General features: G+C 51.2%; 3 protein-coding genes across 10 annotated transcripts; all 3 read left to right on the top strand.

Moving 5' to 3' along the window:
* Positions 1 to 33: 33 nt before the first annotated feature.
* S100A13 (S100 calcium binding protein A13) lies at positions 34 to 9461 on the top strand. 2 transcript variants are annotated; one of them, XM_025997093.2, is made up of 3 exons: positions 34 to 179; positions 1081 to 1240; positions 9239 to 9461. In XM_025997093.2, exons 2-3 carry the CDS (start codon positions 1088 to 1090, stop codon positions 9380 to 9382), a joined length of 297 nt encoding a protein of 98 aa, XP_025852878.1. In that variant the 5' UTR covers positions 34 to 179; positions 1081 to 1087; the 3' UTR covers positions 9383 to 9461. The 2 variants fall into 2 exon arrangements, with proteins under 2 accessions (XP_025852878.1, XP_025852879.1); XM_025997094.2 differs by lacking the exon at positions 34 to 179 and adding an exon at positions 441 to 604.
* A 207-nt stretch (positions 9462 to 9668) lies between these two features.
* On the top strand, positions 9669 to 14060 carry S100A14 (S100 calcium binding protein A14). 3 transcript variants are annotated; one of them, XM_025997090.2, is made up of 5 exons: positions 9669 to 10707; positions 11979 to 12039; positions 12430 to 12546; positions 12974 to 13120; positions 13359 to 14060. In XM_025997090.2, the coding sequence occupies exons 3-5, from the start codon at positions 12517 to 12519 to the stop codon at positions 13494 to 13496; spliced, it is 315 nt and encodes a 104-aa protein (XP_025852875.1). In that variant the 5' UTR covers positions 9669 to 10707; positions 11979 to 12039; positions 12430 to 12516; the 3' UTR covers positions 13497 to 14060. The 3 variants fall into 3 exon arrangements, with proteins under 3 accessions (XP_025852875.1, XP_025852876.1, XP_025852877.1); XM_025997091.2 differs by having other exon boundaries at positions 10623 to 10707; positions 12466 to 12546; XM_025997092.2 differs by having other exon boundaries at positions 10627 to 10707; positions 11979 to 11997; positions 12466 to 12546.
* Positions 14061 to 14978: 918 nt separating this feature from the next.
* S100A16 (S100 calcium binding protein A16) lies at positions 14979 to 23168 on the top strand. 5 transcript variants are annotated; one of them, XM_025997077.2, is made up of 5 exons: positions 15101 to 15256; positions 15902 to 16008; positions 17353 to 17570; positions 19240 to 19415; positions 19568 to 23168. In XM_025997077.2, the coding sequence occupies exons 4-5, from the start codon at positions 19263 to 19265 to the stop codon at positions 19724 to 19726; spliced, it is 312 nt and encodes a 103-aa protein (XP_025852862.1). In that variant the 5' UTR covers positions 15101 to 15256; positions 15902 to 16008; positions 17353 to 17570; positions 19240 to 19262; the 3' UTR covers positions 19727 to 23168. The 5 variants fall into 5 exon arrangements, with proteins under 5 accessions (XP_025852860.1, XP_025852861.1, XP_025852862.1 ...); XM_025997076.2 differs by lacking the exon at positions 17353 to 17570 and having other exon boundaries at positions 15099 to 15256; XM_072732344.1 differs by lacking the exons at positions 15101 to 15256; positions 17353 to 17570 and adding an exon at positions 15398 to 15580.
* Positions 23169 to 24197: the final 1029 nt, after the last annotated feature.

Genomic DNA, 24197 nt, shown 5'->3' with positions numbered 1-24197 from the left:
CCACGGTCTCCCAGGCAGGGCCCGGGAGGACAGGAGGAAGGGAGGTGGGAAAGGTCCTGGCAGAGACATGAGAGGGACGATCCTGATTCTGCTGAGGGCTCTCAGGAAGGGGGCCTCTCCGTCAATCACTTCGTCTCGGGAGTCTAGCTGGGGGGCCCTGGCCTGATACCCCCTCAGAGGTTTGAGTCCTAATTTTCCTCCACGGAGGTCTCAGCGGGGTCCCCCTCTCAGGGGTCTTGGGCTGTGAGGTCCTTCTCAGGATCGCATGGGGGGTTCTTTGCGGTGCTTCTCGGACTGCACACTCAGTCCTCCAGGCCGCAGAGCGGAGAGGGCCAAGCGGCTCCCTACCGCCTCCCCCTGCTGAGGTCCCACCCGGAGGCTGAGGGGCCACGGGGGGCCACTGGGGGCAGGCGAGGCGGGTGGAGCGGGCGAGGCGGGGGCGGGGCGGGCTGGGCGGAGACTCCCTCCAGCATCCAGGCCGCGGCAGGACACCTCCGGGCCGGGCCTCTGCTGCCTCCCGCCCTGCGGTCCCTGCGGTCCCTGCGGTCCCTGCGGTCCCTGCGGTCCCGGCGCCCACCGCCCACCTGCCCCTGGCCCGGCCGCCGTAAGTCCCGCGTCCCCGCGCTGGGCCCCGGGCAGTCCCTGAGCCAGGAGGGCAGTGCTCCCGGAGGGGAGGGCGGGAAGAGGCCGCCGGGCGGGGTCCCCAGGCCTGACCCCGGGTGTGGGCGGGGTGGCAGGGGTCCCTGCGCACACAGGCCAGGAGACAGCCTCCTGGGCTCTGGGGGCCGGAGGAGCCTCCCAGGAAGAGCCCTGGGACTGAAGCCTACAGAGAGGCCACTCCGCCGGGCGTCCGCTCAGACCACGCAGAGGGTCCCCAGGAGCTGGGGAGAACCAGTTTCTGAGCGCCACCTCCCTTCCCCCACCGCCACTCTTCCTGCTCCGCATCTCCATCCCTGTCCCCGCCCCCTCCCCGTTGCTTCCCTGTAATTCTTCTCTCAGGCCGGGCCCAGGTGGTGATGCCCCGGCAGGGGCCCTTGTGTCTGTTCTGACTCTGCCTTTCCCTCCTTTCCTGTCCTGCAGAGTCCTGATGGCAGCAGAGCCCCTGACGGAGCTGGAGGCCGCCATTGAGACAGTGGTCACCACCTTCTTCACCTTTGCAGGGCAGGAGGGCCGGAAGGGCAGCCTCAGCATCCATGAGTTTAGGGAACTGGTCACTCAGCAGTTGCCTCACTTGCTCAAGGTATGTGGGGGTCTTATGTGGGGGTCTCTGGGCCTGAGACTTTAGGAGACAGTGGCTACAGGATCCTGTGGGTGTGAGGTGATATTCCTGACACAGTACTGTGAACACAGGGTTTGAGTGACTGCATGTGTAGCTCAGTGGCTGTGTTGGTGAGCATGCAAGTGTGCTACCCTCAAACGGTGCTGTGGGCACTTGTGTCTACTCTGTGCTTCTCTGGTCTCATTCCCCCAGTATAGGAGGGGACCCAAAGGTGCTTCTGGGAGAGTTGTAGACCATCAGTGCTAGAAGGAGGCCAAGAGAAGACAGTCCAAACGCCTCACTTCACAGAAACTGAGGCCCAGCTGCAGAAAGGGATTTGCCAAAAATAATAAAGTAGTGATAAAAGCTCAGGGTAGGAGGGACCTGTAAGTAACCATTGGCTACTTCTCACTCCCTCTGGGAATCCCCTTAATAATGACCCTGATAAGGTCATTCTTTCTCTCCCACTTGGTGGACAGAGTAGGAATTTAGAGTTCGTCCGCTTGGGTTGCCTAATCATCCCAGGCTGTTAACAGTTTCTTTTACACCCTTTCTGAGAATTCACTGGCAAATGAAGTGTGTGCATACGGATTAAAACAAAAAACAAAAAACTAGTCTTGGAAGCTCAGTCTATCATCCACAAACCCCCTACAGTCTTAGACTTCTCAGACCTTTCCCTTAGTCTTCTTCCAGGAGACTTGAGACTCCACAGGAGGTATGACATTCCCTGCGGCCTTACCACATAATGACTGGTTTTCCCTCCAAATCCAACTCCCTCTGGGCCTGGAGATGCAAGAAGTGACCTCTTTGCTTTTTGTCACTGCTTCCAGATCTTGGTTTCTTCTTCCTAAGATGCACAGCTCCTTGGAAGCTCATGGGCCACCTACCCGCCTTTTCCTACATTCCTTGTAAGTTCAGCTCCTGCCTTGCAGTTTCTCACCACTGCTTTCATTGCGGCCCTCAGTCTGCACACAGAAAATTCATCCAACACCTGGGCCTTCACACTTCATCAGCCCCTCACCTTCAAAGATTCTGTCCTGTTTCAGAACAGCCACTCTTTTTTCTGTGAACACCACCACCTGCCATTCCAGCTCTGTTCATCCACTCCAGCATTTCCCCGACTCTGTGGGGACCACCACATTTTCTTTCCCATGCAATCCCCACCTGTCCTCATTCTCTTCTCACCCAGAGGGGTCCTAAGGCTCAATCAACTCCCTTGATTCTTTTTTTTTTTTTTTAAGATTTTATTTTTTTATTTATTCATGAGAGAGAGAGAGAGAGAGAGAGGCAGAGACGCAGGCAGAGGGAGAAGCAGGCTCCATGCAGGGAGGCCGATGTGAACCTCAATCCTAGGACCCCAGGATCACGCCCTGGGCCAAAGCCAGGCGCCAAACCACTGAGCCACTCAGGGATCCCAGCTCCCTTGATTCTATTTCTCCCTGTCCTCATTGTTTGACAGAGTCTTAATCTAGGTTAAGGCCAGTATTTCACTTGCATTAACTTGATGGTTAAATCTATCATTTTTTTCTCAGATCCAAAATAAGGCAAAAATTTCCATTCTCAGAAAAAAAAAAAAAAGAAAAACCCAAAACAAAACCCAGTCAATGAATCTGCAAACCATTCTGCGTTTGCTCTTGTGTAGCTGAATCTGCCTGCAGAAAAAGGTGCTGCCGTGTTGACTTGTCCCACTTTATTAATTTTATTATTTATTTTTAAAATTGAAGTATTCTTGGTACACTGGGTTGACTTGTCTCGAAATCTTTATTTTTTTAATGATTTTTACTTATTTTATTTTATTTTTACGAAATCACTGTCTTTTTTTTTTTTTTTTAAGATTTTATTTATTCATGAGAGACAGAGAGAGAGAGAGAGAGAGAGAGAGAGAGGCAAAGACACAGGCAGAGGGAGAAGCAGGCTCTATGCAGGGAGCCCGACTTGGGACTCGATCCTGGGTCTCCAGGATCACGCCCTGGGCTGAAGGCGGCGCTAAACCGCTGAGCCACTTAGGCTGCCCGATTTTTATTTATTTATTCATGAGAGACACACACAGAGAGGCAGAGACTAGACAGGGAGAAGCAGGCTCCTCGCAGGGAGCCCAACGTAGGACTCGACCCCAGCACCATGGGATTATGCCCTGAACCAAAGGCAGATGCTCAAGTGCTGAGCCATCCAGGTGTCCCATCTCTAAGTCTATAAGGACAAGCTCCAAGGGGGCCCTGGGCACAGCCAGCCAGTTCTCCATTTCCCAATTTGGTTCACTCACTAGCCCTTTCAGATGATAATTTCATAATGTTTCCTGTCTTCTCAAAGGTCCCTCTCTCCACATTCTTCTCAGTGAGAATTTTCTTGGAGAAAATAAGAGCAATCAAGAAACTCCTGTGTACTATCTCCCCAAATCTAGCAAAGAGCTGCATCTCCCCTGCCTGCCTGTTACCTGAAGCATCTGTCTCTGCCCCAGGCCAGTCTCTCCTCTGCTGCCTGGCTCCATTCTTCTCACCACTTAAAATCTGGACTCTTTCACTTTCTTCTCTGTCTTGCATCATCAATTTTCCCTCTCCACTAGATTGTTTTGATTGGTTCCCAAATATACTGTAATATCTCCCATCTTAACAAATGAAAAAAACCCTTCTCTCTTGGCTCTATAACTCTCTCCAGCTATGTCTTATATCTTTGTTCCCCTTTACAGCAAAACTCAACAGCAGCAAAGTTACTTATACATATTTGTTCTCCTGTTTCAAAATGCTCACTCCTTAGGTATTGGCTAGGCTTATTCCTCACTGAAATCCAATTTCTTTTCAGATGGCAAATCCTCAGCTTGCTTTCCTTCACCTCTTACCTCCCTTGTGCTCTGTTCCTTTACCCTCTTTATTTTCTTTCACAACACACCCATCACAACCTGACTTACGTTACACACTTGCATGTTACCAGGAACATAAGTCCCATGAAGGAAAGGGATTGCTCACTGTTTTATCTCTGGCACTTAGAGCAGTGCCTGACTTCTAGTAGGTGCCCAGCAAAATGTCAAGTAAGTGAAATTGTAAAAAAATTATTTAAAAAGAGTGAGAATTGTTGAGTAAATGAATAAATGCATCTTACCTACTGTTCTACAAATGCCTTTTTAAAATTGGAACCATGCGGGCCCACCTGGGTGGCTCAGTGATTGAGTGTCTGCCTTTGGCTCAGGGCCTGATCCCAGGATCCAGGATCCAGTCCCACATCGGGCTCCCTGTGAGGAGCCTACTTCTCCCTCTGCCTATGTCTCTGCCTCCCTCTCTCTCTTTCTCTGTCTCTTATGAATAAATAAATAAATCTTTAAAAAAATGGAACCATGCATATAGGATATTTTCCCATTTTAAGAAGATGATGCACTGCGCATGATGGTACATGGGTTAACAAATGTATGCAGCTGAGTTTTTATTGATGGGCATTCTCATGTCCGTTTTCTCTCTTGCAAACTTCCTTGTTTACATATCTTTACATACTTTTTTTTTTTTTTAAATTTTATTTATTTATGATAGGCACACAGTGAGAGAGAGAGAAGCAGAGACATAGGCAGAGGGAGAAGCAGGCTCCATGCACCGGGAGCCCGACGTGGGATTCGATCCCGGGTCTCCAGGATCGCGCCCCGGGCCAAAGGCAGGCACCAAACCGCTGCGCCACCCAGGGATCCCTATCTTTACATACTTGAGGGAAATATCTACTTAGGGTAAATGTGTGGCAGTAGAAATGTTAGGTCAAAAGGCATGTTTGTTTTTCATTTTTATGGCTATTTCAAGTTTGCCTCCCAGCCAGGCTGTATTAGGTTTCATAGCCAACAGTGTATGCAAATGCCTGTTTCCATGTGTCCTTGTCCAAATCAGGTCTTATCAGATTTGATTTTTGCTAATCTAATATGTGGAAATGATATCTTGTTCTGATTACACTTACTTAGTTCTGACTGAAATGGAACATTAAAAATTTTTTTTGATGGACATGTGTAATCCTTCTGTGAATTGCTTGTTTATTTCTTTTATTAAAGAGATTAAAGAGATTTTCTTTTTCATACTGATTTATTGTACTCTTTGTAGAATAAAGAAATTAGCCTTTTGTCTGTTACATGTGTTGCAAATATTTTCTCCTAACTTGCCCTTTGTTTGTCCTTTGACTTTATTTTTGGTAGTTTTTGCCATACAGAATATAAAAATTTGTTATGTAGTCAGATCTTTCAAAGTTTTGTGAATGGCTTCTCTGTTTTATGCCACATTTGGAAAGGTCTTCCCGAGTTTAATGTATCTTAAAAAAAACCAATTTATTTTATTATTAAAATTTTCCGGGCAGCCCGGGTGGCTCAGCGGTTTAGCACTGCCTTCAGCCCAGGGCCTGATCCTGGAGAACGGGGATTGAGTCCTACATTGGGCTCCCTGCATGGAGCCTGCTTCTCCCTCTGCCTGTGTCTCTGCCTCTCTCTCTCTCTCTCTCTCTCTCTCTCTGTGTCTCTCATGAATAAATGAATAAAATCTTTAAAAACAAATAAATAAATAAAATTTTCCTACTGATGTGAAATACCATCTCTGTTATTTATTCAATTCCCGTGCGTATTTTGGGTCTCGTTACTGTGTTTCATTAACCTTTTTATTATTTATTGAGTACCAATTGTGTTTACTGTAGTTTTACTATGCTTTAATTACCTGTAGCATTGGTTCTCTCATTCTCATTTTTCAAAATTTTGTGGTGGGTCCTGCAGTTTGTTTTTCAAGAAGAATTTTAGAAACATTTTTAAAAATAAGATCTTATTTATTTATTTAAGAGAGAGTGAACAACAGAGAGAGAGAGAGAGAGAGAGAGAGAGAGCATGAGCTGGGGGAGCAGCAGAGGCAGAGGGAGAAGCTGACTTCCTGCTGAGCAGGGAGCCAGCCTTTGGGCTGGATCTCAGGACTGCGGGATCATGACCTGAGTTGAGGGCAGAAGCCCACTGAATGACCCACCCAGGTACCCTGAATTTTAGAAACATTTAATCATGTTAAAAAGAATCCTTTGGAGGGGCACCTAGTGGGTTCAGTTGGAGGGAAGCATGTGACTCTTGATCTCAGGATTGTGAGTTTGAGCCCCACATTGGGTGCAGAGGTTACTAAAAAAACATAAAATAAAATAAAACTAAAAAAAAAAAAGAATCCTGTGGATATTTTATTTTATTTTATATTTTATTTTATTTTATTTTCTTATTCATGAGAGATAGAGGCAGAGACATAGGCAGAGGGACACATAGGCTCCCTGCAGAGAGCCCCACGTTGGACTTGAATCCTGTGGATATTTTATTAGCATCATATAAAATTATATTTCAGGGAAAATTAACATCTTTACACTGTTGAGTCTTTCTCTTAAAAAAAAAAAGGGTATATTTTTCTTTTCTTTTTTTCACCCTCAGAATTGACTTTTATTTCTCCAAAAGTTGTTAAGGGTACATTTTTCTATTCATGTTTTAGATTCTTTAGTTCTTTTTTCTTCACAAAAGCTTAATAGATTTCTTAATTTATGCCTAATTGCTTTATTTCATTTTTTTGCCATTTTATTTTATTTTTTAAAGATTTTTAATTTATTCATTTGAGAGAGAAAGAGCACAAGCAAGGGGGAGGGGCAGAGGGAGAGGGAGAAGCAGACTCCTCACTGAGCAGGGAACGTGATACTGGACCTGATACTGGACTCGATCCTAGGACCCTGAGATCATGACCTGAGCTGGAGGCAGATGCTTCACTGACTGAGCCGCCCAGGAGCCCCATTTTTTAGTGTTTTAAGCAGGATCTTTCATATACTCTATGACTGGTTAATATAACACCTAAAAAGTACTGGGTTTGTGTGTTAATGTTGTAAGCAGATACTTAATCATTTCTGATAGTTTTTTTGGGGAAGAGATGCAGAATAGTGGATAAGAGCATGAACTTTGAGTCAGGCAATCTAGGGCTCAAATGCAGATTCTAGCATGTCTTCCTTGGTCATTTACTTTTTCTGAGTCATCATTTTTTACCTGTGAAATGGTCTCCTAATAATACCTTTCTTGTGGGATTGGTCTTGCATTTATTCAGTCAGTATTTATCGAGCATCTACCATGTCCTGGGCTTTGGGTTGCAGTGATGAACAAGCACGTGCTGTGTGCCAGATGTTCTCTCTGGCTCTGGGGTTGTAAAGGTGAGCAAGGTGGACAGAGTCACCATCACACTCAGAGATTGCGAAGTTCCATGGGGGAAGGCATGTACCGTGTTTAGCAGAAGACTTGGAACAGTTGGCGTGATCAAGGGCTTACAGTTGTGGAAATGTTAGTCATTATCACTCTTGGTTTCTCCTACCTATGCAATTACATACTTGCTAATATAATAAGAGGTGAATTTGCCTCTTCTTTCCTAGTACTTACAGTTTTTCTTTCTTTCTCTTGTATATTTTCCCCCCTCCCAATACCCTGGGCATCTTTGCCTTCCACTGACAATGCTTATAGCGTTTTACAATTAAGCATGATTATGGGCCGGCGGGGGTGGGGTGGGGCGGGGCACACGCCTGGCTGGCTCAGGGGTTAGCATCTGCCTTTGGCTCAGAGCGTGATCTTGGAGACCCGGGATCGAGTCCCACGTCGGGCTCCCTGCATGGAGCCTGCTTCTCCCTTTGCCCATGTCTCTGTCCCCCCCCCCCCATGTCTCTCATGGATAAATAAATAAAATCTTAAAAAAAAAAAAGCATGACTGTGGGGGCACCAATGCCAATGAAGCATCAGCTCAGGTCATGACCCCAGGAGGGTCCTGGGATTGAGCCCCATGTTGGGCTCCCTGCTTAGGGGGGAATCTGCTTCTTCCTTTGCCCTTTCCCCTGCTCTTGTGCACTCGCTGTCTCTCCCCCCCGCAAATATATAAAATCTTATTATTTTTATTTATTTATTTATATATTTTTTAGAGATTTTTATTTATTTATGAGACACACACACACACACACACACACAGATTGAGAGAGAGAGAGAGAGAGGCAGAGACAGAGGCAGAGGGAGAAGCAGACTCCATGCAAGGAGCCCTACGTGGGACTCGATCCTGGATCTCCAGGATCACGCCCTGGGATGAAGGCGGCGCTAAACCTCTGAGCCCAAAATCTTATTATTTTTAAAAAGTATGATTGTGGCTTTTACAACGTTCTTGCTTAGTGTTTCTATGAATGAGCTTTAGCTTCTGTGCATTTGGCATGGCTTCTTGGCCTCCCTGCAATTTTTTTTTAAGATTTTACTTAAATAGGGATCCCTGGGTGGCGCAGCGGTTTGGCGCCTGCCTTTGGCCCAGGGCGCGATCCTGGAGACTGGGATCGAATCCCACGTCGGGCTCCCGGTGCATGGAGCCTGCTTCTCCCTCTGCCTATGTCTCTGCCTCTCTCTCTCTCTCTCTCTCTGTATGACTACATAAATAAAAAAAATAAAAAAAAAAAAGATTTTACTTAAATAATTAAGATTATTTCATAGGCCTGTCATGGGAAACTTTGTCACAGACAAAATCCTTTGTTGCCATTGCCCTGGTCAATCAGGCTAATAACCAAAGTGGAAAAAGGAGACTATATAGGGGTCATGCAAATGAGCAACTTAGGGCTGTGAATTTCTCTAGCTTTCTGTGGAGGAGGAAGGGGCCTGAAAGGGTGCTACTGATGGCCTCTGGGGCTGCCCAAGCATCTTGTAGCAGACCCACCTCACCTGTAGGCGACAGCGCATTGTGTGCATGTCTTGTCAGCTCTGTGTTCACTGACACCACGTGGTGGTCCTGCTGGCAAAGACTACAGGTCAGGTCCCCCATGTCCTACTGCTGCCACCCTTGGAGCCCACACAGCTTGGAGAGGTTATTCAGTGGCAGACACCACGGCAGTGCTGTCCTGGGGCTACAGCCTCGTCCCATAGAAAGAGAATGGAGATTAGTTGTTCTCTCCTCTCTAGCTGTCTTGAGAACTCTCACTTCTAACCCGCCCTTTCCTTTGGTGTCCTTTCAGGACGTTGGATCCTTAGATGAGAAGATGAAGAGCTTGGATGTGAATCAGGACTCCGAGTTCAAGTTCCATGAGTACTGGAGACTGATTGGGGAGCTGGCCAAGGAGATCCAGAAGGAGAGAGCCCTGGAGATCCGGAAGAAGTAAAGCCCCTGACCAGGATAGGCTGGGCTGGGCTGGCCAGCAGAACCCCACTCCCCTCAAATAAAGTCTCTTCCTGAAAATACACGTTTCTCCTACACACCCTGCCCTGCTTTCTTCTCTTGAGAGTAGGTGGTGGGAAAGCTCTGCCCTGACCTGAGAGTGGGTCCAGAATTATGAGCTCTTTTTTTTTTTTTTAATTTTTTATTTATTTATGATAGTCACAGAGAGAGAGAGAGGGGCAGAGACACAGGCGGAGGGAGAAGCAGGCTCCATGCACCGGGAGCCTGATGTGGGACTCGATCCTGGGTCTCCAGGATCGCGCCCTGGGCCAAAGGCAGGCGCCAAACCGCTGCGCCACCCAGGGATCCCTAGAATTATGAGCTCTTTAAGGACCAGGAATATTACTCCTCTTTGAATACTCTACAGCATCTAGCACCAGGTTTTATACAGGGTAGCTGTTCAATGAATGGTTGATGAATGAGTATATGAAAGGGAGAGAATAGATCTCTGGGGCAGGTGAAGTGACTCCTGGGGCTCAGGCTCCCACTTTTCTAGTTCCTGAGTTTTGTGCTATAGGATGATAATGATAGCAGTGAATTTGTGTTGAGGGCTGGCTATGTACCAGGCACAGTACCAAACAATTCCTGTGTTAACCTAGTTAATTCTCACAGCCCTTTGAGGTAGGTAGTATTCTTTTTACATATTAATTAAATACTTGGTTATTTAAAGATTTTATTTATTCATGAGAGACACAGAGAGAGGCAGAGACACAGGCAGAAGGAGAAGCAGACTCCCCTCAGGGAGCCTGATTCAGGACTTGATTCCAGAACTCAGGGATCATGTCCTGAGCCGAAGGCAGATGCTCAACTGCTGAGCCATCCAGGTGTCCCTTTTTTCCACATTTTAATTTAGATTCTAGTTAGTTAACATACAGTATGGTATTGTTTTCAGGAGCACACTTTAGTGATTCATCACTTCCATACAATACCCAGCTCTCATCACAACAGGTGCCCTCCTTGCTGCGGGTCCTGTCTAGCCCATCCCCGCTCACCTCCCTCCAGGGAGGTGCTATTTTTAAGTCTTGTATCAGAGATGAGGAGACAGATTTTAGAGAGCCTGAGCTCACCAGGACAAGAATAGGGGGAACTGGGTTGCTGTTCCATAATGTCTGTGATGAACTGGGGTCCTCTCTGGATGGGTGGCTTGGGAGAAGCAAGCCCTCCTGTCCTTCCTCCCACCATAGCAGGGGTGAAGCAGAAGAATGGACACAAGGTGTGAAGGCTGGGATGGGCAGTGGTGCATCCTCTCCATTCTTCTGGACTTGAAGGGTATGTGGTTTGCATTGCCCGCCACCAGAGGGAGCAGAGGTGGGGCAGCCCAGGGCAGGGCAGGGAGGGCGGGGGGCTGGTAGGGGGGGTAGTGGCCTTGTGGCCTTCCAGCTGAAGTCACTCCAGGGTTCGGTGTCCATTAGTCCAGAGGAACATTTAGGCTGAGGCAACCTCTGTACCACACACCAGAAAGGGTCCTAGATTGAGACCTTTGATCTAATTGCCCTCAGACGACTGAGAGACTCTAGAGGAACCCCCAGTGGGGGGACCATTCCAGGGGTCATTTGGCTGAGACATCCCAGAAGGGATCTCACAGGAGCTTCCCCACAGTGAGAGACCCTAGGAGAGTCACCCAGACAGAGACTTCTCACAGGGACCCCAGGTTGAGACACACTTGGAAAAGCCCTCAGATTGAGATGAGATGCTCTTGGGAGGGCCTCTTCATGGAGACACTTCTGGAAGTACAGGGGAGTCCTAGCAGGAGACACAGGGAAGGGCATTGGGAGACATGCTCCTGACCTCAGATTTCAGGCTTTGGACCCCACCTCATCATGGGCTGGACCCCCCTAACTCCCCTGCCTGTCTCCCTCCCCTTCCCCATCTGGTGGTGAAGGGCCCACTGGGGATGTCATCCTGGGCACTGGATTGGGGTTCAGGAAAGGCGTGGGAGGGAGGGAGGGGTAGGCAGCCCAACCTGTTTGGGGAGGTCACTCCCTGCCAGCTGAGCCATGTGGGTGTCTCTTACACTGTGCCCTTTCTGAGCTCCTTCCCCACCTGAGTCCTGACCTCTCAGCTGTGGGGACTGCAGGTTTGAGTGTCCCAGCCCAGACTGGCCCAGCTGGGAGGAGTAGGAATGTATGTGAGACTTGTCCAAGGACAGTGCGGTCCAGGGGGACCTCTCAGCTCATGGGTAGCTTACTCCCTCTGGACCATGAGCCTCTGCTTCTCCTTTCCTGGTTATTGACTAGAAGCCCCTCCACTTCCTGCTCTACAGTTCCTCCAAGATTTCCCCCCAGGCTTGACACTGCAGTGTTGCCAACCCCCAACTCTTCTCTCCCTGACCTCTCCTTCCTTCTTTCCTGCCCTGAGTTGGCCTGCTGGTCTGGAGCCAGGGGCAATCCAGGGTTCCCTCCAAGGGCAGGATGGGCGGGCTTGGAGTTCTGGCCGTGGAGGGTGGGGCCCCGCACAGCTGGCTCACAGCCCGGATGACTGCCAAAACAGGGGAGGCTTAGGAGGAGGCCCAGCCCCCTGTTTTCTCTCCCTGCCCCCAGGTATAAGCACTAAGCTCAGGTGAGCTGACTCCTAGCCTCCTGTCCCAGCAGCTGCCAGCAGGTAAGGAGATGCAGGGCTCTTTACTCAAAGGGGCTGCCCCCTGTCCAAAGGGTGACACTTCATTATTCTGCCCTAGCCAGCCAGGAGAAAGGCAGGTCCTGGAGGCTGGCGTGTGTGTGTGTGTGTGTGTGTGTGTGTGTGTGTGTGTGTGTGTGTAGCAGAGGTGAGTGGTGGGAAGAAATGGGAGGGCTGATCTGGGGTGAGGTCCAAGGGATTCCCTCTAGATGGGTGGGCCTGGAGGCTGTGATCTTAGCTCCTGGATCCCCTGCAGGAACTCGGCCTCATGTGGAGTTGGCTCTGGCCTCCTGAGTGAGGCACAGAGTATCTGGGGTACAGCTAGAGGGGATAGTTGAGAAAGAAATGCTGACACCAACCCCACTGTCTCCATAGATCTCCAGGCAGATCATGAACCTTCCGCTCCTCTAGGGCCAGCTGTAGGACGACGCAGCTCTCACCAGGACCAGCACACCAGTCGCTATGGGACAGTGTCGGTCGGCCAATGCTGAGGTGGGCCCAGTCCATGCCTTTCTGTTCCCAGGCTCGTCTTCCACCCTGAGGGTCTGCATCCCTGCTGACTTGCCCCCTTTGCCTGTGCCCTAGACCTTGCCCAGGAGACCCCAACTCCTCTCTGGGGTTCACACAGGGTGATGTGTCCACACAAGGAGCCCTCTGGGGAAAGGGTATCTCTGCCTCATGCCGGGACCATCCTGCGTGGGGGCTGTGGGTGACAGGGAGGAGGCCTTGCTCAGCCTGAGGCTCAGGGCAGAGGCCAGCGGGGGCGAGGGGAGCTGTATGCTGGTCTCTGTGGTGGGTGAGAGCCCCTCTGCCTTCCAGCTGTCTTCTGCCCTGTGGGCCTTGGGGGGCTGGGGAGGTGGAGTGTGGTTGGGTGGGCGGGGCCTCCTTAACCCAGTGCTCCCCCCTCTCCCGTCCTCAGGATACACAAGACTTCAGTGAGGTGGAGAGGGCCATCGAGACCCTCATCAGGAGCTTCCACCAGTACTCTGTGGAAGGCGGAAAGGAGACGCTGACTCCCTCAGAACTGCAGGCCCTGGTCACCCAGCAGCTGCCCCACCTTATGCCGGTACTTGGTGGGCCTGCCCTGCCCCGCCCCGCCCCAGGCAGCACCCTGACTTCCCAGGCAAGGTCCTGACTTTCCAGGCAAGGGCCGCAAGACCGCACCCACAGCTGGGCTGGCCCCTGCACGAGGGAGCCCTAGCCCTTCCCCTTGCCAATGGCAGGTAGAATCAGGGCCTGCTTCCTGCTGGGCAGGGTGCGGCAGGTGCCGCCTTGCTGAGTTGTGCTGTCTTCCTTCCCCTCAGAGCAACTATGGGCTGGAAGAGAAAATTGCCAACTTGGGCAGCTGTACTGACTCTAAACTGGAGTTTGGGAGTTTCTGGGAGCTGATTGGAGAAGCAGCCAGGAGCGTGAAGTTGGAGAGCCCTGTGCGGAGCAGCTGAGAACCTTTCCCTGGGATTCTTGGGGGATGTTGGGGGAAAGGGGACCTTGGAGACTGTGGGCCTAGAAATTAAACTCCTCTCTGCCAGCACCACACAGTTCCCCTGTCTGTACCTGCCTCACCTCTGCAAGGGCCAGGCCTCAGCAGCCTTTCCCAGGGTCTCTGAGAGCTCCCCAGAGGCCCCCGCTGAGGGGGGTGGGTGGGGGCCAGGGATGGATTCGGTGAGAGGCTGGGGGGACAAAGATGGTGTAGGGCTGAGTGATTGGGTTACAGAGGAGGGCAGCGGGGAGCTGGGCTACTGGAAATGTTTTGAAGCAGGGGGTTAGAGGTTTGGTACTCAGAAGGGCCTCTGAGAACCTGCCCTTCCAGATCTCTTCCCCAACCCACACGGTAGCTGTCTGTCCAGTGCTACACCTTCCTGCCTCCCGCTCTGCCCCTGGGCAGGAAAAGAGAGAGCAGGCTGAGGAGGGTGTGACTTTGGGGAGGATCAACAGGGTGCTTGGGCATTTAAAGAAGGATGGTTGTTTTGTATCATTTGATGAATAAAAAAATGGAAAAAGTGAAAGATGTTGTCTTGACTGGATGCTTCCCCCTTGGTCCATGGGTGCTTGGGGTGAATGTCAGAGTCCTTGGAGGCACGGGACTTGTGGGGCTGCAGTCGTTGCAGTGAGAGTGAACGGGGACTCACTTCCCCCATGGATATCAGTGGAGGCCCCAAAGCTGGGAGACCTGGTCTTCTCTGAAGGGTAGGCTTCTCTTTGCCAAGTCACTTGTTCTCTGATGGGAGAGGAGGCACTGCGTGCTCCCCTGAGAAAGCGGGTGTGCTGGAGCCTGGCTGACTGGCTGTAGGGGAATGCTGGGCTGAGAAGCAGGCTGAGCTGCCTGGGTGTGCGCCTAGCTCTGCCACTGACCATCTCTGGAGCTTTGGGCATGCTCCCAGGGTGTCAGTTTCCTCCTCTGTAAAATGGCCTGTCCATATCTCTCACAGATTTGTTTGGAGAATAATGGACACCTTGTGTAAAGTCCTTAGCGGAGAGCCTGACAGAGCCAGCACCCAGAGCTGAGGTCTCTACTGTTGGAGTTTGCTCTGTTGCCTCCATATGTTGAACTGGCTGCTCCTCTTGGGTGTCCTGGGGAAGGGTGGAGGGGTGTTCCTAGGACAATCCTCCACTGCATACTGGGTGTCAGCTCCTGGTGCTTGAGATGGGGGTGGGAAGGCCAGGGGCCAGGCTCAGCTGCTGGCTTCTCATGGGACCCACAGAACTCAGGCAATACTCCTGAAATCCTAATAGCAAGGGGGTCTGTGGCCAGCCAGGCTGGCCTGCAATGCTGACTGAATGTGTGTGGTGGGGGGGACCTTGAAACTGGGCTGCTAGGGATCCAGGTGATCAGGGCAGGTGATAGCCTTTCCCTTTCTTTCTCCACTGACTAGGTTCTTTTCCTCAGGCGCTGCAGGGCAAGGAGGGTGGAATCGTGGGGGGTGCCAGCTTCCACCACTCCCTTTGGGGTGGGGGTGGAGGGGTGTTAAAAAAGGTGTGTATCCCTTTAACGAGGGCCCAACCCCAGGGCCAAGTCAAGAGGGATCTCAGTCACTACCTCCCCACCAGCCAGCTCAGCCAGGCACGGCTGAAGGGAGTAGGACAGATTCTGGGAGCGAAGCGGGGAGGAGTCCTGGACCGGCTGAGCGGGGGGGAGCTGCTTGGCAGTGCCAGAGCCCAGGCCCCAGAGCCCTGCTGCAGAGGACGCCGTCCCAGGAGGCAGGTGAGCACCCCCCGCCCAGCCTGGGAGGTCTGGGGGCTGCCCGAGAGGCCCTGCCGGCATTTGGGGCCAGGAGAGGGGGCCGTGAAAGGGGCCTGCAGACCCCGGGCAGGAAGGTTTGGTTAATTGTTAATTTTCCCACAGGCTGGTTTGAGAATGGAGACATCTGGGGGGGTTGGGGACTGGAGAGGCCTTCAGAGGAGCGGCTGGGGCAGCCCCCTCCCCACCCGGATGCTGGTTGGGCTCTCGGGCAGGGCCTGTGCCACAAGGCAGAGCGTCAGGAGCTTTGTCTCAGCTGCTCCGGTCCTGCCTTCAGAACAAGGGCAAGTGCGTGTTGGTGGCTGCTGGGGGTGGTCAGACCTGGACATAGGCCTCACTGGGCTCTGGGAACTCTGTTCTGAGAGAGGAACCGGGCAGGGCCCAGTCAGCCCGAGAGCCCAAAGACAGGAGGCTTATTTCCACTCCGGGACCCAGGCAGACGGTGGCTGGACTGGCTGTGGTTGACGGAGCCACCTGTGCTGTGCCCTGCCCTGGAGGGTGGGGATGAGGGCAGGGGCGCTTGGAGAGGGAGCCCTGGGGGTGCCTGTGCTCTGGGCTCAGGCTTCCTTGCTGACTAGTAAAGAGCTCTCTGGCCCTTGGTGAGACCAGGGGCAGCCGGGTGTGTGAGACGCTACACCATCCTCCAACTCCACTTGTCTGGACAACGCTCCAGAGAAGCAGCCTTCTTCCTCCAGCGACATTGCTCTGAAGCAGAAGTGAGTGCACGGCACCTGGGGGCTCTATGTGTGGATGTGGGAGGTGGATGCAGTGAGTCCTGTGAGGTCATGGAGGGTGGAGGGCGGAGGGCGAGGCAGGGGTCCTGGGGTCACGCATTAGCCTCTGGAACTGGGAGCACAGAATGGGGCCATTAAGGTTGGAGACATTCATTTGAAACAGCCTTGCAAATGGAGTGACCGGTTACTAGCCAATTTAGATCACACTTCCCCTGTGCAGGGCAGGTACTTGGGGCAGACAAATGAATGAAGAAGGAAATGAGTGAGTGAATGAATGAGAGAACCAGTAGGTGAATGAAGGAGTGAATAAATGAGGCAATGGATGAAGAAGGAAATAAATGATGAGAAACAAGTGAACAAATTTGAGGTGGATGGAAGGGACACATGAAAGGCCAAATTCAGGCTTGAGAGAGGGCCAAGCTCTAGAGAGGACAGTGACCAAGAGGTAGAGAAGTTCAGGGACATCACTGGCCCCTAGAGACCATTGGAGACTCTGGTTGGAGAGGTGGATTGTGTGTGGTGGACCCAAGGGGGTTGGGTGTGGTTAGGAGGCACTTGGAGGGGTAGAGCCTAGAACCTGGGGGTGGGAGGCGGGGCTGCAGTGGCTGAGACCCAGGGTCAAGTGTCAGAGCGCCCACAGAGTTTGGGAGAAATCAGCAAGCTGGACTGAGGTGGGCGGGGTTGGGGGGTGGGGCCTCTTGGTTGCTCAAGGGATGAATCAGCTGAGGAAGGGACAAGGAGGACATTGGGGGAGGATGGGGGGCTCTGGGTGAGAGGACCCTTTGGAGGACAAGTGGTCCCCCACTCCCACTTTTTGGGCTCTAATGTCCATGTCCACAGCTTGACCCCTCCGGCCTAGTTCCCTCTGGCTGGTGGCAGAATGGGGCAGGTGGGAGAAGCAGGTGTGGTGAGTGAGTGTGGTGGCAGAGCTTGTCTCCTGGCCCCCAGGGGAGGGAAGCAGGAGGACCAGGGTAATGGCACCTGGCCATCCCACTCTGATAGCCTTCCTTCAGAAAAAGCTTCGGAGAAGCCCTTATCCAGATGGCTATCACCAGCATTCCCATTTGACTAGAAGAAGGTCGGGGCGCGGGCTCGGACTGCTAGGGACCCGAAACTAGGGTGTTGAAGGAGACAGCAGCTGGCGGTCCTGGGTGCCCAGCAGTGTCTGGCCTGCATGGCTGCCAGAGGCCAGGTCGGGGCCAGAGGAGTCTCCCCTGATCAGAGAGACCAGACTCTAAGAAAGGCTTTGAGGGGAAGGTGGGTCAGGGTCAGAGTGTAGTACCCCAAACCTGATTTTTTCCTCTTTCCTCTTGCTGCCTCCCACAGGGTTCCTCATTTAGGGAAGGAGGTCTGGGATGGTTAAGTTTGGGGGGTTCTCTTCAAACTCTTGAAGCTTGATTGGGAGTAGGCTTGACACACAGTCCCTGTGGAAGTGAGTACAGCTTCTGGAACCCCTAGGAGTGCTGGCCGTGGGCCTGGGCCTCCCCTGACTAGGGCCAGTGGAGCAGCATTTTGTGGATCGGAACTTTTCTCCCTCTTCGTTGGTGAGTGTTAGGATGTTTGTATGAAAGTCTCACAAAGGTGGGAACATTGGACCTCACAGTCACACACTTGATAAATGAGGAGCATGGGGAAAGAATGTGGTTTCTTGTAGTCCCACTTCCACACTCTGTCCTCTGGCCCTAGACCAGAGTGGTCAGGTGGGTGAAGCAGGGACAGAAGGCAAGGGCCCGTCTCAGAGACACCCTGGTCTGTTCCTCTCTCTCAGCCCACCTCTCTCCCTCCATTAGGGCCTCGTCCCTCTGGATGTTCCTCCTTCATAAAGAGCTTCCTAAGGGACAAATGATAGAAGAGTGGTCAGGGGCTCTGGATATCTGGTTCCAGGGCTGGAGGGAGGTATCATATCTATAGAACGTCTACCTCCAGTAAGCCACTGGGCCAGATGATGCAGGCAAGGGGAAAGGTAGAAATTAAAAGCAGGGAGCTCATGGACCCAGGATTTTAAAAAATGGTCCTAAAGTCTGTGAGTCGTGCATTTTGGTTCAGAAAACACAATGGTTGCACATAAGAAACACTATCCTTGCCTCAGGAATTGCCTGGTACCTGGGGAGACCAGATCCTGGAAGAGTCGGCAGCCCCTGCCAGTGCGGCCTGTGAGCCTGTGAGAGCCAGGGAAGCAGAGGGACGCTGGCAGGGCACGAGGCTGTGTTGAGGGAGGCCTGGCCAGCAGACCTCTCTTCCAAGTTGGGGCACACGATACTCAGGCCCACGTAGTGGCTGTGTCTACCTTCCCTTGCTGGGACCTGATGGGCAGGGTGACTGTAGCTCATTCCTGGGCTTGGGGGCGGGAGGGGAGGTTCATTTGCCCGGGTTCACTTGTGGGGGCTCTGGGCATGGGCGGCGACTCCTGGAGTAGATCCGCCTGTTCCCCTCATATCCTGTTATTCTGAAGGCTGTATCCGCTTGGACTGAGTGCCTTTTGTCCTGGGATGAGGGGGTGATGCGTGTAGTCTCTGACTGGCTGCAGCTCTGCCTCCGGCTGGGGCAGAACCAGGCCTAGCTCCTCCTTAGGTAATGGGGCAGGGCTCTTGGGGCCTCCTATGTATTTGGGGGTGGATATTAAGGAGGGCAGGCTAGCGGGAGGTGGCTGGGGGTCTGCAGAAAGTCTAACTCAGTGAATGAGGACATTGTCCTTTCCTTTCCCTGGGCTCCTGCAGTCCCTGTCCTGGCGCCTGGCTGAAGGGACTGGGGAGGGCCTAGGTGCCTGCCCTTGCTTTGCTGCCTGGGGTGGGGACATGGCTTCTGCCTCCTGGCCCCTCTGGCTTGTCCTCGCAGTCTGTAGCTGTGCTGCTCCTGAGGAGGGCCCTGGGTGGGTCAGGTGTGGAGAGAGCAGAGGGATAGGACCTACTGCTCTGGCTGGGGCCCTGACAGGCCCAGTGCCTGGGGCTGGGGCAGGGCCTCGGGAATGTGCTGGGGGAACCTGCTGGGGCGGTTTAGCTGGTGAGCGCCTGGATTACTGCAGCAGCCACACACTTCTGTCCCAGGCCCACCCAGCTGCCTGGCTGCCCCAGTCAGGCTTCCCTGTCTCAGCCTCATCTCTCCTGTGGAGCACCTGCAGGGGTGGATGGCGGGCAGCAGAAGGATGGGGGCAGGAGGCTGCAGGGGACTTGGCCTGCAGGGTCTCCTCACCTCCCCTGTGCTCTTGATTCCCAGGCCCTGAGGAGTGAGGTGGTGAGATGGCAGACAGCTACACGGAGCTGGAGAAGGCGGTCGTGGTCCTGGTGGAAAACTTCTACAAATATGTGTCTAAGCACAGCCTGGTCAAAAACAAGATCAGCAAGAGCAGCTTCCGGAAGATGCTCCAGAAAGAGCTCAACCATATGCTGACGGTGAGGCACCCCCAAACCAGGGTCCCACCCCCTACCCTGCCTGGGCATGACCAGGGAAGGCTCGGTCCACATCTTCCAGGGCAGCAGCGCTCAGGCCAGAGCCCCAGGCCGGACTCCTGCCCTCAGCGCCGCTGACCCTCATTCCTCTTCAGGATACGGGGAACCGGAAGGCGGCAGACAAGCTCATCCAGAACCTGGACGCCAACCACGATGGGCGTATCAGCTTCGACGAGTACTGGACCTTGATAGGTGGCATCACCAGCCCCATTGCCAACCTCATCCGCCAACAGGAGCAGCAGAGCAGCAGCTAGAGGACCCCTTCCGGCACCCTTCATGGCACTGCCTGGTGCCTAGCCCTGGTGCTCTTCCCGGCTCCCCTCTGCCTCCTCTACCCCCCTGCCCCCACCCCTGCTTCTCCCTCCAGACCTTCTGCTGGCCCTTTGTGAGTGTCTCAGTCTGGGGGTGTCCCCTAAAGGTCTTACTTCCTGGAGCCAGTTGGCTCTGGGGGCCCGTCTGTGAGTTTCCGTGCTGTCTGGGGACCCCACGGGATTCCATGTTCTCTCTGATTCCTGGCCTCTCCTGACCTCTGGAGGTCAGCTTGCTGCTTGAGGTCTTCCTGCTGAGGTGGCAGCAGCAGCCCTTGCCCCCTCCTCTCAAGGCCTGTGCTGGGTGCAGGGGATGCCTAGGGGGTTCCCCTCAGCTGCCAGTGGGTCGGAGGACAGCTGAGCAGGCCTGGGCCTCCACTGTCCTGCTCACTGAGGCAATGACTGCATTTGGAATGTGTACCCATCCCATCCGGTCCATCTGTGACGCTCATTAAAGCCTTTCCACTCCCTGGAGCGTCCTCATTCCTTGGTGGTCTTTGCCCTGGGCTCTGAGGCAAGGGGGGATCTGGCCAGACAGAGAAAGGAGCCAGAACGCTTGATCCTGGCAGGGCTGTTAGCCTCCCAGGGCCCTCACAGCTCACCAGGGCCACACATTCCACTTCGGGCACACAGGGTGTCCCATCAGGTCTCCTTCCAGTTTTCTGAGCAAGCAGCCGCCACCCTCGGCCTGGAGTCGCAAGCCGTGCTGGGGTCCTGAATCCTTCTCAATAGATCCTTCTAATAGTTTGTGCAACCAGAAAGTAGGAGTGAAGAGGAGGGACAGAGTGGCCAGATCTGGACTGTGAGGTGGGGACGATGCTGGCTGCCCCCTGCACAGGGACAGTGCCCCATGGCCCCCCAGGAGGGCAGGAGACCCAGCCAGCAGGCTCTGATCAGGGCTTTTCAGTCTGGGGCTGGGTACTCCAAAGTTTCAGTCTTCAAGATGTGCAGGCACAGACACTTTTATTAGACTCCATTTACAGATCCTCAACTTCTTAGAATAATCTGCTCAGGACAGGTCTGTAGTCAAGGTGGCACCCCCACCCCAACAGCCCGTCGCCAGCTCCCCTGTGCCTGTCCCAATGTCCCTAAGTGGGGAAGAGCTTGTTCACATTCCTTGGCAAGGGGGCTCTCTATCTTATTGTGGTAAAACAAACGTAACATAATTTCATGCCCAACAACTTTCAAGTTGTACATCATGGTTGTTACCTCCCTGCACTTTGTCATGGTCCTGCAGGGCCTGAGAACTCCCACGTGCCCAAGACTGTGCCCATCCCATGGCAGGCCATCTGCCCCTGCCAACCACTACTCCACTTTGTGTTTCTCTGAGTTCAGTGACTTTAGATAGATAAGTGGAATTATGCCATATCTGTCTCTTTAGGGTTGGCTTATATCATGTCGTATAACATCCTCACGGTTTATCCCTCTTGTTGTGCACAACACCGTTTCCTTCTTTTTAAAGGCTGGCTAATATTCCATTCAATGTGTACCATATTCTTTATCACTCATCATGTCGTATAACATCCTCACGGTTTATCCCTCTTGTTGCGCACAACACCGTTTCCTTCTTTTTAAAGGCTGGCTAATATTCCATTCAATGTGTACCATATTCTTTATCACTCACCTGTGGGTGGACAGACATGCAATTTGCATCAGTGTCTTGGGAACACTGACATCTATTCAAGATTCTGTTTTCTTTCTTTCTTTCTTTTTTTTTTAAGATTTTATTTATTTATTCATGAGACACACACACACAGAGGCAGAGACACAGACAGAGGGAGAAGCAGACTCCTCTCAGGGAGCCCGATGTGGGCCTCGATCCCGGGACCAGGATTACACCCTGAGCCAAACAACCTGAGCCAAAGGTAGACACTCAACCACTGAGCCACCCAGGCGTCCCATTCAAGATTCTATTTTCAATGCTTTTGAGATATACCCAGAAGTGGGATTGCTGGTAGTTCTATTTTTAAATTCTTGAGGAACCTCTACACTGTTTTCCACAGCGACTGCACCCTTTTGCATTTCCACTGACATTGCCCAATTTCTCCACATTCTTCTTTTTTTTTTAAAAAAGATTTTGTTTATTTGAGAGGGAGAGAGAACAAGAGAGAGCACGAGTGGGGTGAGAGGCAGAGGGAGAAGCAGACTCCCCACTGAGCAGGGAACCTGATGTGGGTCTCAATCCCAGGACCCTGAGATCATGACCTGAGTTGAAGGCCAACGCTTCACCAACTAAGCCATCCAGGCGCCCTGATTTCTCCACGTTCTTGCCAACACTTGTTATGTTCTGTTTTACTGATAGTGGCCATCCTAATAGGGGTGAGGTGATTTGTAGTGGTTTTGATTTGCATTTCCCTGATGTTGAGTATCTTTTCATGTGCTTCTGGGCTGTTCGCATATCTGCTTTGCATAAATGTCTATTTGCTTTTTTTTTTTTTTAAGATTTTATTTATTTATTCAAGAGAGACACACACACACAGAGGCAGAGACACGGGCAGAGGGAGAAGCAGGCTCCATGCAGGGACCTGATGTGGGACTCGATCCTGGGACTCCAGGATGATGCCCTGAGGCAGATGCTCAACCACTGAGCCACTCAGGTGTTCCCTATCTGCTTATTTTTAAATGAGGTTATTTGTGTCTTGTTGTTGTTAATATTGAGTTGTAGCAGGTCTTTATGTATTATTTTTAAAAAAAGATTTAATTTTTAAAAATTTTATTATCTTTAGTTATGTTTTTCAAAGATTTTATTTATTTATTCATGAGAGACACAGAGAGAGAGGCAGAGACACAGGCAGAGGGAGAGCCCCAGGGAGCCCAATGCAGGACTCAATTCCAGGACCCTGGGATCACATCCTGAGGCACATCTGAAGGTAGATGCCTAACCACTGAGTCACCCAGGTGTCCCTTACTGTTTAAATTTAATAACTTTTTTTCTAAGTAATCTCTATACCCAGTGTACGGCTTGACCTCACAACACTGAAATCAAGAGTTGTCTGCTCTACAAACTGAACCAGTTGGGTGCCCCTTTATATATCCTTAATATTAACCTCTTGTGCAATGTATGGTTTGCAGATATTTCTCCCCTCTTGTGGGCTACTTTTCACCCTGACATTTCTTCCTCGCTGCAGAAGTTTTGAAGTTTGATGTAGTCCCATTTGTTTATTTTTGCTTTTGTTACCTACCTGCTTTTGGTGTCATATCCAAGAAATAATTGCCTGTTACAATGCCATGGAGATTTCCCCCATGTTCTCTTCTAGGAGGTTTATGGTTTCAGGTCTTATGTTTAGGATTTTAATCCATTTTGAATTAATTTTTGTATGTCGTATAAGGCTGAAAATCATTTGACCAAATAAATGAGGCTTTATTTCTAGGCTCTTCATTCCATTCAGTTGGTGTATATGCCTGTCTTTATTGTCTTTTTGCCACTTCCATACCGTTTGGATTACCGTAGTTTTGTAATATGTTTTGAAATCAGAATGTATGATACCTCCAACTTTGTTCCTCTTTCTCAAGATTTTTTTGGCTATATGGGGTCCTTTGAGATTCCATATGCATTTTAGGATAGTTTTTTTCTATTTCTGCAAAAAAAACCACCCTTGGGGTTTTGATAGGGATTGCATTTAATCTGTATATCACTTTGAGTTAGACCAACATTTCATCAATATGAAGTTTTCCAGTCCATGAACATGGAGCTTCTTTCTATTGATCTCTTCTTCCTTTCAGCAGCATGTTCTATGGTTTTCAGCAGATGAGTCTTCTGCCTGGTTGATCATTTGGATGTCTTTTATTTCTTTTCATTACCTGATTGCTGTGGCTAGGACTTCCAGAACTGAACAGAAGTGGCGAGAGGGGTGCCTGCCCTTTTCTGACCTTAGAGGTGAAGCTCTCAGTTTTTCACTCTTGGGTATGATGTTAACTGTGTGTTTTCATATATCGCCTTTACTATGTTGAGGTTGTTCCTTCTTTTCCTAGTTTGTTGAGTGGTTATCAAGAAAGGGTGTTGAAACTCAAAGTATTCTTTTTTTTTTTTAAAGATTTCATTTATTTATTCATGAGAGACACACACACAGAGAGAGAGAGAGAGAGAGAGAGAGAGAGGCAGAAACACAGGCAGAGGAAGAAGCAGGCTCCACGCAGGGAGCCTGATGTGGGACTCGATCCCGGGTCTCCAGGATCATGCCCTGGGCTGAAGGCAGGCGCTAAACACTGAGCCACCCAGGGATTCCCTCAAATGTTTTTTCTATATCAGTTGTGATGGGCATGTGTTTTTTTCTTTTATTCTGTTAATGTGGTGTATTATGTTTATTGTTTTTTTTTTTTATGTTGAACTTTTCTTGCATCCCAGGGATAAATCCCATTTGGTCATAGTGTATAAGTTTTTTAATGTACTGTTGAATTTGATTTGCTAGTATTTTGT

Source organism: Vulpes vulpes, chromosome 13 (genome assembly GCF_048418805.1).
Source record: "Vulpes vulpes isolate BD-2025 chromosome 13, VulVul3, whole genome shotgun sequence".
NCBI classification, from domain to species: domain Eukaryota; kingdom Metazoa; phylum Chordata; class Mammalia; order Carnivora; family Canidae; genus Vulpes; species Vulpes vulpes.
The sequence above is the reverse complement of the archived record's forward strand: the minus strand, read 5'-3'. Positions and strand labels throughout refer to the sequence as shown.

Excerpts from the sequence above, each read along its gene's own strand:
- S100A16 (XM_025997075.2), top strand. The coding sequence starts at position 19,263 with ATGGCAGACAGCTACACGGAGCTGGAGAAGGCGGTCGTGGTCCTGGTG. Across the intron at positions 19,416-19,567 it reads AGCTCAACCATATGCTGACG|GATACGGGGAACCGGAAGGC; the intron begins GTGAGGCACCCC and ends ATTCCTCTTCAG.
- S100A13 (XM_025997093.2), top strand. The coding sequence starts at position 1,088 with ATGGCAGCAGAGCCCCTGACGGAGCTGGAGGCCGCCATTGAGACAGTG. Across the intron at positions 1,241-9,238 it reads AGTTGCCTCACTTGCTCAAG|GACGTTGGATCCTTAGATGA; the intron begins GTATGTGGGGGT and ends GTGTCCTTTCAG.
- S100A14 (XM_025997090.2), top strand. The coding sequence starts at position 12,517 with ATGGGACAGTGTCGGTCGGCCAATGCTGAG. Across the intron at positions 12,547-12,973 it reads GTCGGTCGGCCAATGCTGAG|GATACACAAGACTTCAGTGA; the intron begins GTGGGCCCAGTC and ends TCCCGTCCTCAG. Across the intron at positions 13,121-13,358 it reads AGCTGCCCCACCTTATGCCG|AGCAACTATGGGCTGGAAGA; the intron begins GTACTTGGTGGG and ends CCTTCCCCTCAG.